Raw genomic sequence first — 12,470 nt, 5'->3', positions numbered from 1 at the left:
CAATTTTACTCTTCCTCTCCCACTAAAACTGCGGGGGTGGCAACTCTTGTGGCCTAACGGTTCAGGGGGAAGGTCCTGCAGAAAGGGGTAGAGGTGAAAGGGAGGTTGTTTTATAGATTCTCTCTAGGGGGGGTGGCCTTTTCGATCTTCTCCATATATGCGCCATATATGCGCCGAACAAAGGCCAAGAGAAGTTTTTCCATTCCACACTCACGGAGGTGGCTACATCTCCTAACTGACATGTTCTGGTGGGAGGGGATCTGAACCTAGTGTTGGACACTTTGCAGGATAGGTCGGCCCAGCGTTCCTCTCAGGCCGGGACGCTCTCCGCCGCGGGATTGGCTAGACTGGGAGACCTGGGCATGGTTCATTTATGGCGCAGGTTCCATCCTAGCGCAAAGGAATATACGTATTATTCAAGTGCCCACAAGACCTATGCCAACAGAGGTTGAAATAGGCGTTGCAACCCTTTCTGACCATTCCCCCATGGTGGCCGTGTTTTCCCTCCCCCCGATGTCACGGGCACCACGCTGCTGGAAGCTGCGCGACACGTTGCTACACCGCGCTGAGGTGGTGGAGAAGGTTAAGGGGGTTATCAAGGACTATTTGGCGCACAACAGCACAGAAGACACACCATTGGCTACTCATTGGGCGGCACTAAAGGCGGTGCTACGCGGCGAGCTGATCGTTGTCTCGGCCGCCGAGAACGCAAAATGTGCATGTAAGTGAGAGGAACTGTCGCAAAGGACAGGAGAACTTGAACACATGCACCAACGAACCGGGGCGCAGAGGATATGGAGGCAGCTGCGACAGGTTAGGCAACAGTTAGCAGCACTTGACCAGGACCGGGCGGAATGCGCAGCCTTAAGGGTGCGACACTTCTATTACACAGGGGGAGACCGTTGTGGGAGGCTGCTGGGTCACACACTTCGGGAGGTACGGCGCAAACAGTCGGTTCAGGAGATTGTCACACAGGAGAATAGGATGGTTAGCGAGGATGCAGACATTGCAGGGGCCTTTAGTGCCTTCTACACCTCCCTATACACTGGGTCTCTGCTTGACCCGGAGGAGGGAGAGAAGTTCCTGGCATCCGTCCCCCTCCCTTCACTGACCCCCGAACAGGCCGAGTCTCTGGACCGGCCCATCCGGCCGGAGGAGGTGATTGCGGCCATTTCGCGTCTCAAATTAGCAAAAGCGCCCAGCCTAGACGGCTTCTCGGCTATCTTTTATAAGACATTTTGTTTGCAGGTGGCACCGCTGTTGACCGCCCTCTTTAACTCCTTCACGGACGTTGGAGCGATCCCGAGAGATCTTTTGGAAACCACCATTTCGGTCATCCCCAAACCAGGGAAGGACCATTCGCGGTGCGAAGCGTATCGACCTTTATCTCTACTCAATGTAGACCTCAAACTCTACACCAGCATTTTGGCGGCCCGACTCGCACCACTGATGCAGGGGCTGATCGACCCGGATCAGGCGGGATTCATCCCTGAACGCCAGACGGTAGATAACACTAAAAGGGCGCTACAACTTATAGAGAAAGCCACGAGGACGACGGGAGAGTACATGATGCTCGCGATAGATGCCGAGAAGGCGTTTGACCGAGTCCACTGGCCTTATCTTGAACAAGTGCTGGTGAAGGCTGGGCTGGGCGACAGATTCCGTACGTGGGTCCTTAATTGCTATTCCATCCCCACCGCGACGGTCAAGGTCAATGGCTTCGCCTCACCCCGATTTCCTATCGAATGTGGCACAAGACAGGGGTGCCCGTTGTCGCCCCTGCTCTTTGCCCTGTACATGGAGCTACTGGCACAGCTGATGCGAACCACGCCGGATGTGCATGGTATCAAAACCCAGATCTTTTGACTGGGTGTGAGTGTTTGATTGATTCAGATGCTCCGTCCATCACCAACCCCTTTTGTACCGCTTTTGGCTGCCATAAGTGTGGCAGGGCATGCTCAGATGTGAGTCCCTTGCTCACTTTGCCACTGGATTCAAGCAAGCCGGGCTGAAGACGGCTGGAATGCCAGAAACCGGTCCTCGGAAGCTTGTTTCCGGTCTAGGGAAGACATGGCTTGGCAGTTCGGGCTGGACTGTTCTCATGAGGCACAGGGTCAGACTGATTTGCATATAGCCATGTCTGAACTGGGGTGGCAGAGTGGGCTAAAGAACGGTGATGGATTAAACCCAGAACTTTTGACTGGGTGTGAGTGTTTGATTGATTCAGATGCTCCGTTCATCACCACCCCCTTTTGTACTGGTATCAAATTTGGGGCAAACGTACACAACATCAGCCTCTACGCTGACGATATCCTTCTGTACTTGTCCTCTCCAGGCACCCCCTTACCGGCTTGTGTGGAAGTCTTGGATGCATTTTCCAGGGTGTCGGGGTTCAGGGTTAATATGACCAAATCGGAGCCGCACACTCGGTCCCAACTGCAGGGGCGTTTTCCATTCCGCTGGGCACAGACGTTGGTCCCATACTTGGGAATCCAGCTGTCGGACACGGTCAGGATCAACTATACGCGTCTGCGCCGTCTAATCCGCAGTGAGCTGAGCAGGTGGAGGCACCTCCTATGTCATGGCTGGGTAAGGTGGCAGCCATAAAAATGACGGTCCTACCGCAGATTCTCTATTTGTTCCGGGCCATCCCCCTACGCCCGCCAGATGGCTGGCTTCGCCAGATACAATCAGAGCTGGCACAATTCATCTGGAATGGCAGGAAGCCAGGAATGAAACTGAGACTCGCAACATTACCTCCTGAGAAAGGGGGTTTAGGCCTACCGGATCTCTTACTATACTATCAGGCGGTACAGTTGCGAACCCTGGTGGAATGGAGTAGGTGGGAGTCAGACAAACACTGGCTCTTTCAGGACCAGGCGATAGCGGGCCGTCCGCTCCAGGAAGTGCCCTTTCTTCGCCGCCAACACCGACCTCCTACTCTTGACGCCTCATACATCACGAGGGTACCATTAGAGGTGTGAGATAGCACAAATCTTAAGTATGAGCTGACCACCTTTCCGTCACAGCTCACTCCTTTACTTGAGAACCCAGACTTTACTCCTGGGTTGGATGTGGTGGCGTTTGCGAGGTTGCGCCCTGCGGGTTGCAGATCCCTGTGCCATCTGTATACCAGAGAGTGGGTCATTCCATTCGAGACCCTCAAACAAGATTACGGCCTACCGGAAACGGAACGACTTCGGTACTTACAGGCTCGGCACTGGGCGCTTCATAGTCAGGTGCGGGAGGGGGCCGACCGACTGCTGCGGCCATACGAATATTGGCTGATCACAAGAACCGCGGATAAGCACCTCATTTCTGACCTATACCGCACGCTTCTAGACCGGTACTCCCAGGTATACAATTCAGGTAGGGCTCGCTGGGAGAGGGAATTGGGGCGCACCCTCAGCACCAAAGTATGGGACAGTATTTATTACCGCGCGCGACACTCTGCCTATCACATGGGGCTAACTGACACTCTCACTAAAATAGTAACATATTGGTACTACACTCCTGAGAGGCTGCACGAGATGGACCGTAAAAGGGAGGCGACATGCTGGCGCGGATGTGGAGAGAGGGGGTCCTTAGTCCATCTTCTATGGGACTGTGTCAATCTTCAGGAGTACTGGAAATCAATGTTAGATGAAGTTGACACCCATTTTGATACTGAAATCCCTTGCTTCCCCTCCTATGTCCTACTGGGTCTACCCAATCCCATCACATACCCTTTGCGGTCCCGTAGAGGTAGACTGATCGCCATCGCTATTGGGTCGGCATTGCAGAACATTATATCTTATTGGCGCACCACACACATTCCCACTTTCCAGGGGTGGCTTTATCGCCTGTGGGCGGTTCTGGGCATGGAAAAGCTGTCCCTAATCAAGGCTGGAGAGGGGGTGAGATATGCGGAATTGTGGCAACCATTCCTATCCCTACTAGCCACGGAATTTAGAGAAGTCACGTGTCCTAAGTACCTGCGCCTGCTGCGTCTGTCCCAGACCGAGAGCTGAGGAGATCTGAGGAACTCCACCCTCTATTGTGGGGAGAGTTGGACTTGGAGAGGAGGGTGGGGTGGGGGGAATGTTGGGTTGGGGGGGGAGGGGTAGGGTCGGGAGATTTTATTTTTATTTCTAGTTTCTTGTTTCTCAATTGTCTGACAATGTGGCCTATACAGTGGCATAGCCCATTTTGCGGTGTCTGGCTTGAGAACTTTCGGGGCAGCACGTTGGTCGGGTGTTCCCTGATGGAGCACGCGACGTAGCCCTGGGACGCTGGGTCTGACAGATTTGTGCCTGCCCGGTCACTCGCAACATAGCTCCGCAGCTTCAGGTAATGGGGGGTAGCTGATACCGGGGGTCGGGTGGTTACTGGATCCCAATGGTACGTTATCGTTCATTTGGACGGCTGCATGGTGCCCGAAAGGCACACTTTCAACCCTCTCACCCTTCCCTTTAAAACGCGGCCGGCCCTTTTGGGTTGTAGGCGGCTTGCTGTGTTAAATAACTGAAATATCATTGTTCTCATTGAATCGAATACACAGTATCACACTTTCAAGCCGGCCAATTGGGTTGTAGGCAATTTTTGTTTATGATGTTTGTTCCTGAAACAGCTAATAAAACAGGTTTAATGGCACAAGTTACAGATTGGGATTATTGGTAGAGTTATTATTATTAAAATGAAAATTCTGCCTAAATTTCTTTATCTTTTCCATTCCATTACGTGTTCCAAACACATTCTTAAAAAAATTGGATGGAATATTAGGTAGTTTTATATGGCGATATAGGAAAGCAAGGCGAGCAATCGATCGGTTAAAACTTCCTGTTAGTCAAGGCGGTCTAGAGGTCCCAGACTTTAAAACATATTTATGGTCAGCCTGCTTTGTTTGCTTACGTAGTCTTAATTATTCAGCCAACACAACTTTTAGCCATAAGCTTATTTTGGGGGCTGAGAGTCATATGTTTTTATATAGACTTAATGACCCTAACTATTTTAAAAGGGTAACATTTAAGACCATACAAGATGATGTATATATTTGGCACTCAATTCTGCTAATTCTGCTAAGTAAGAATATCTCCTACTATCATAGGGAGCTACCTCGGGCAGAATCCAGGATTGCCGGAGATATTCCAGGACTCGTTAGGCAGGAAATGGGCTACATGCAGAGTTAACTGTATGGGAGATATATATGATTACAATGGCTTGGTCTCATTCGAGAGCTTCAGAAAAAACATAAGCTACCAGGGTCTAAGCTCCTTAAGTATTACAAGATTCGAGACTTTTTTTTGAAAAATGTAAAACTGGAAAATACAAATGATTCGGAGATATGGGGTTTTCTCAATGCAGCTGAATCAACATATCTGATAAGTAGAGCATATAAATGGCACAGCATTGGGAGACCCGACGATTGTGGTAGATTGGCGGAACGGTGGAGCATTGGGGATTCCGGTAGCGGTTGGTATAATTTCAAAGGCTCTTAATATTATAGACAAGGCCATACATGCAACTAATTTAAGTCTGAAACAACACCGTATGATTTGTCTTTTATATTATACCCCGGATAGAATTGTAAAATGGTCATCGGGTAATAATGCGATTAGCGAACTGACAAAATGTCCAAAATCTGATCTATATGCGGCAGATATTAAGCATATGTTTCTAACATGCCCAGAACTAACAATATTTTGGCAGAAAGTTGGGGATGTTCTACATCAAAAACTAGGGATAGAATTGCCCTTGTTGATCTCGGACGTTATGATGGGATATAGTTCTAGAAATTTAAACTGTAATAGCTTGTTTTCTATCTTATTAGTTTCAGCAAGATTAGTTATATCCAGGGTGTAGGCATCGCCGAAACCTCCACCTGTGATGGACTGGTGGCTGTTAGTAAGACAGATTTATGATATGGAATTTTCATTGACTTGGTTGAGAGGGGCTCATTCTATTATTAAATGCACTGCAATATGGGGAAGTATTTTTTGAATGAAATTGTAAATTGTCAAAGCTTTCCCTCCACTATTTTTGTTTTCTATTTTAGCGATTATATCAGATGGTTGTTTGTTTATATAATATGTATCTTATTGGTTCGCATTTGATGCCTTATCCTGGTTAATAAAAATATTTATTTTTTGAAAGAGAAAATTACAAGCCCCAATAGGGTTCTTAAATGTTGACAAGTCTTATATGCCATACTGCACGAATAGGTACATCCTTTATATAATCTTATATGGCTTTCAGACAGATATGCTGGAAACAATATTTACTAACATGTGACAATAAGAAAGACGTAGTTTTCAGGGTAAGTCCAAGCACATGAGGCTACACATAGGTTTTATTTAGTGAGGGACAAATGGCATGCATAGCCTACAAATCATACTTACTTTCATGTGACTTGCGCAGACGAGGTAGGCACTAAACAAAACTGCTCTGTAGCTTCTGCTTAAGTGCAGGGAAGTTTCTGAGGCGGCGACCTCAAACCATTATGAACTCATACTAAAACAGTAAGTACAGTATTGTGCAGATAGGTGAGATCCCTACCCTCCCTTCCAGAAAGATCCATTAGCTCAAAAAATTACCGTATTGGACTGTTTTTTCTGTTTATAGGTTTGCAATGTTGACCTCACTCACAGATGCCTAAACAGAATCAGAGTTTCAAAATGTAAACTAAACTGACAAAGGCTAGGTGAGGCTTAGGTGAAATGAGGATGTCCTACAGAATAGGCTTCCTTTGGTCCATGGACATTGTGGCATACAAGTGAAGGGATTCACAGTAAAATTAACCTAGCAGCTGATCCAGCTCCAAAGACAGCTGTGCAATCCTGTAGGCTGCTGTAACACGACCGACAACTAAATTCAAAGCAGAAACCATGGAAGTGATACAGGCAACATTAAAAGGTGCCAAATCCCCTGCATGAATCCCTGTTAAATATTCCTGCAGTTTGACTCGATGATGGTTTTATGGTATTTCTACTAGGCATAGGAGACAGAGACCTCTCCAAAGAAGCAGTTAGGCTAAACCTCAAATGCAGCACACAAGGACATAGCATCTTCTTGTGAAGACAAACATAATACAGTATCTCTGCTAAAGCAACACTATTAGTGGGAGTATATGTCCAAAGCCAAAATGAAATATTGACAGCAATGTACTATTTGACAACAAAGTAATCCTCTACTGCTATGAGGCCAACTCCTACTCATATGACAATATCCATAAGACCTATTAGGAAACAGGGAATAAAACACTGCATTTAAAGGCAATATTCTATAGTTTGGTAACTGCATCACATTAGTAGTGTTTAGAGTAGTTTAAAAGCTGGTGATGTGGAAAAATATGTTTAGAGGTTCAATTAACTATTTCAAGAATCACAGGCCAATTTTATGTTTAAATCGGACAGTTTGATGAATCATATATGGGTGATTATATGAGTGACAGAAAAAATTTAAATGCAAAGAGGTAAGTTTGGGGCTCAGATTAATTGTTCAAAGTTGCAATACAGCAAAGCCTTACTAGAGGCCCAATTGCTAGAAAAGACAAAAAAAACTGCAGTGCCACAGGGCATTACTGAATGTTCCTCTCAAGTTAGACACAACTGTTTGAAAGGTCTATCACAAAGCTGCAGTACCACAGGCACTACTTAATATTCCTCGAGTCAAAAACAAGTGCTTTAAAAAGACTTGTTACAGCTGCAGCACTCAATCTTTTACGTGATGCCCCTTGAGTCAAAGCTTAAGGGGAAAACTCAATGAAAGTCACAGTTCAAAGGCTTAGCGGCAAATGCAAGGATCAGAGGGATAGTCAATTCAATTGTTGACATTGTTTAAATCTGTGATTATTTCATAGTTTATTCATTTTTAGATACCTTCATACAACTGCATTTTAAAACAAATAGCAGAACTTGGTTGTTTTTCATACAACTATAGTTTAAGACCCATTATAGGGAGAACTATAAAAATGCTGCTGTGCAGTGTTCACCAATATGGTACACTACACACATGGTAAGACCATGCGTCACAGTATTGTGTAGAACTGAATGCAAATTGTAATACAGGCAGAATGTGTTTTCCACATTAAGGTAATCAACAAAAAAAACAATCACTTGTGTCATTTGATCAATACATCATTTAAGAAATGCCGCTGTGACTACTAGTCTTGCCATACCTGCCCAAAATAGATCATCCAGTTGGGAGTACATTGAGAGATCATGTCGTACGGAGTCACTAGATAGATCAGATGAAGAAAGCTCTCCAGCACCAGTCCTTCCAAGCCTTGCTTCAAATCTCTGTATAAAATGTCACAACATGACAAATCTACACCCCCTAGAATCAAAATCAAAATTTATTTTGAAGCTTTCAGGAGACAAAGGACCTAATGCATTAAGAAACGTTATTAGTGCGACGAACAGGTACCTATTAATGTAGGTTTGTATGAAAACAGCAAATACACGTTCAACAAACAAAAAAAATGATACTTGGATTTTAGACGTTTTTATATAATCCAATTAAATTTTTAGTTAAAGCTAAAACGAAATGCTGTACATGCCATGGTCTATATACCAAAACATTAAAACATAGCTTGACTTGTTTATGTTTATCAAAGGATAAACCACCCAGAACTTAAACAATCCTTTCCAAACGCATTACAAATTTAGAATTACTAACATAGTAACTTGAAACTATTACTCCATAGAACTTTTTTTTTTTTTTTCATAACCAATTTTATTATGAGTTCAGGCAAAGTTCAGCACAGCCCTCCACAGTCAGGAGGAGACTGCCAACAACAGATAGAAAGAGATACATCATCAATATAGCATCGAACTCAGCGTTATATAGAAAATGACATCAAACTACCCCCCCCCCCCCAACCCCACAACTACCCACCCCTTATCCCACCCTAACCCAGTGCACGTGATCACAGTCTAGCAACATGAAAAAGCCTACCAAGGTGGAGCCAGCCATTGGCCTAGGGTGCGGGATCCCCATCCAGCCGTAATGCATCATCAATGTCCATAGGGGGGTCAAGGAGCAGGCCCCGGTAATCCGCCCACCGTTTCCAGATTTTGTAGTGTTTGCGGGGACATCCCCGGGCTTCAAAAACAGGTTGCTCTAGACCCATGAGGAAATCCAGGCCCGCCCTCCAAGCCCCGAGTGGGGGGGCGCGCTCGCTCTTCCAGGCCTGTGCCAGGTCCCTCTTCGCCACCACTAGCCCCAACAACAGCAAATGGCGTTTGTAAATATTGCCCCCAACGTTCTCGAGAACATGGAGAAGGCCCAGCTTGGGGGTACGGGGCAGGTCCCAGCCCAACACTTCTGACAGGCAGTCCCAAACCCCAGCCCAGAATCGAGTCAGTCTCTCACAGGACCATATCGTGTGAAACAGGGTACCCTCTTCAGAACCACACCTCAGGCATTCCGGGGACGCAATAAGGCCTGCCCGCCATAGGCGGCGTCTAGTATAATACGCCCGGTGGAGGTATTTGAACTGGATGAAGCGAAGGCGGACAGCGATAGCAGCACCTCGGGGAGATTCCAACGCCTCACGCCAGTCATCATCATCCAATGGACCAATATCACCCTCCCAGGAGGCCCTCAGCGCTGCGAGTGAAGGGGAACAGTGTGTGACCAGAGTGCGATATATCTGCGAGACCTTCTTGTCACCCAGGTCTCCCATAAACAGTTTAGCCTCGATAGGACTAAAGTCAGGGAGCTGGTCCAGGCCCACCAGACTAGGGGTAAGGGCGTGGCGAAACTGAAGATAGCGGAAAAATTGTGTCTTGGGCATGCTAAATTCGGAGCTAAGTTCCTGAAAGGACTTTAGGGTAACACCAGAGAGGACATGGCCTAGGGACGAGATCCCAATCGCATCCCAACCGTCAAATCCGGATAGAGATGCCAGCGCCGGTAACAAGCCATTGCGCCACAGCGGGGTCTCAGCTGTAAGCCGACCCCACCAGCCCACCCGATGCAGAGCCCGCCGCCAGACAGCGAAAACCACCTGGGTGACCTGCGGAAGCAGTCGTCTCCGCCTAGCCGAATACAGCAGGGTGTGAAGGGAGGCACCACCCATCAGTGAATGCTCAAGAGCATAAGCCGGATCACTACGGTCTCCATACCACCACTCGTTGAGCACAAGGAGATGAGAGGCCTGATAGTAGGATAAAATATCCGCGGCCGCCAAACCGCCGCAGTAGGTTGAGAGGAAGCACGTGCGCAGCGCTACCCTGGCGGCACCGCCAGCCCACAGAAACCGGCCCAGCACAGAATTAACCGTACGGAACCACTGCGGGTCAATCTGAAAGGGATGGTTCTGCAGTTGATATAGCAGACGGGGCAAAGCCACCATCTTGAAGATGGCCGATCGGCCGTAGATATTAAGTGGCATGCGTGTCCAAGTCTTAACGTCCAGCTGGACCCGGTCCCACACCGGCAGGATGTTCCGGTCCCAAGCCACTACAGACGAGGTGGAGAGGTAGACACCCAGGTACCTCACACCCTCTACAGCCATCCGAAGGGATGCAGCCCAAGGGCAGTCCACCGTGGCACTCCCCAGCACCCACAGGGTCGATTTGCGCGGGTTGAGGAAGAGTCCCGATGCCCGGCCAAACTCGTGCATCAACTCCAGGACACGAGGACCCGTACGCTGCAGGTCAGTCATGAAAAACAGCACATCATCCGCGTATAATGCTATGCGGTCGGAGTGATCCGCACCCCAGACGAAGCCACGGTAGAGCTCATCGCGGCGCACCCTGGCGGCCAGCGGCTCCATGGCCAGCGCAAAAAGGTAGGGGGAAAGTGGACACCCCTGACGCGTGCCCCTGGACACCGGAAAGCGAGCAGATGCCGTTCCCGAAATACGTACCGAGGCCGTGATCTCAGTGTAGAGCAGCCTGACATAGGATAGGAATACCGGGCCAAGATTCAGCAGCGGCAACAGAGCAAAAAGAAAGGTCCAGCTGACCGAATCGAAGGCACTATCAATATCAGCCAGCAGGAGCGCCGGCGGGTCCCCCGAAGACTCGATCGCTTGTATCGCAGCCTGCGCCCGTCGTATATTGTGTCTCGTTGCCCTGCGCGGCATAAAACCGGCCTGATCCGGGTGGACAAGGGCCGAAATGTGCGGAAGTAAGCGGTTCGCTAGCGCCTTTGCCAGGAGCTTGGCCTCGAAGTTGATGAGGGATATGGGGCGATAAGAGTCATGGCGATCGGGGGGCCTACCCGGCTTCGAAAACACTACTATTTCGGCATGACGCCAGTCCGGTGGAAGGTGACCACACTCTCGTGCCTGTTCCAGAGCCCGCAAGTAATGCGGTCCGAGCTGTAGAAAGTACTTCTTATAAAATTCGTTGGGGAAACCACTTGGCCCCGGCGCCTTGCCTACATTCAACTGACCCAGTGCATCCCCTAACTCCTCAACCGACATGGGGAGGTCCAGGGCCTCGCGCACCTCATCGGACACAGCCGATGGGGGAACCGATGCAATATAATCTGTGATAGTGGCAGGGGAGAGAGTCTCCCGTGAGGCATACTGGCGCTCATAGTAGCGCGCAAAACTCGTTGCGAGAGTTGCCGGGTCTGTAATCGCCACTCCGGCACCATCAACAAGGCCCGGCAGAGTAAGAGGCTGTAGGTTCTGTTGACACAGCCTATGGAGCATGGCGCAGGACTTATCGCCCCACTGGTAGACCCGACTACGAGTGGCCAGCCACGCCTGACGAGCCTCATCCAGCAGGACCGAGGAATAAGATTGTTGCGCCTGCAGGAGTAGGCGCAGTGCCACATCATCGGGTGCCTCGCTGTGCCGAGCCTCGAGCTCCTCCACCCGCTCCGCGGCCGCAGCAATGCCTCCCAGCCTAGTCCGGCGAGCAGACGCACACCAAGCAATATCAATGCCCCGCAGAGTGGGTTTCATAGCCTCCCAGACTGTCACTACATCCATCCCCCCGGTAAGGTTGTCCTGCCAATAATGGGCGATCGCGCTACGCAGATGCTGGGAATAGTCAGGGCGCTGCAGATGCCACGCTGACATTCGCCATCGGAAGGGGGATCGTGCCCTGCACAGGTCTATTTGTACCGCCACTGGGGAATGATCAGAAAGCCCGCGAGGCCGAATCGCGGCCCCCGTCACCCTGGCCAGGAAGGCCCTCGGGACAAACACATAATCCAAACGGGACAGGGAGCCATGGACCGCTGAGACAAAGGTGTACTCTCGCCGTTCCGCATGCATATGTCTCCACACATCCACCCAGTCCAGCCCATCAGCCATAGCCCCCAACCGTGTAGGGGAGGATACAAGTGCCACTCCCGGCCTCCTCTGCCGGTCCAAAGCCACATCCATCACATCATTCCAGTCTCCGCCAATCACAGCCATGGAGCGGGGGAACTCAGCCCATAGGGCAAACAAACGTTCAGCTAAGGCCCACTGCAAGGGGGGGGGGCATACACACAGCCAAACACAACCTGCTCCACCCCGACCTTCC

General features: G+C 49.3%; 1 protein-coding gene across 1 annotated transcript in view; it reads right to left on the bottom strand.

Annotated features, from left to right (window-relative positions):
* HELQ (helicase, POLQ like) overlaps positions 1-12,470 on the bottom strand; it is a 606,359-nt gene that overhangs the window by 150,379 nt on the left and 443,510 nt on the right. Inside the window, exon 13 of the mRNA XM_086961870.1 lies at positions 8,156-8,313. Within this exon, the coding sequence (XP_086817996.1) occupies positions 8,156-8,313 (158 nt within the window). The remainder of the gene's footprint in view (positions 1-8,155; positions 8,314-12,470) is intronic.

This window comes from Lissotriton vulgaris, chromosome 3_1, assembly GCF_964263255.1.
Source record: "Lissotriton vulgaris chromosome 3_1, aLisVul1.2, whole genome shotgun sequence".
Classification (NCBI taxonomy): domain Eukaryota; kingdom Metazoa; phylum Chordata; class Amphibia; order Caudata; family Salamandridae; genus Lissotriton; species Lissotriton vulgaris.
Note: the sequence above shows the minus strand (reverse complement) of the source record. Positions and strands in the feature narration are given on the sequence as shown.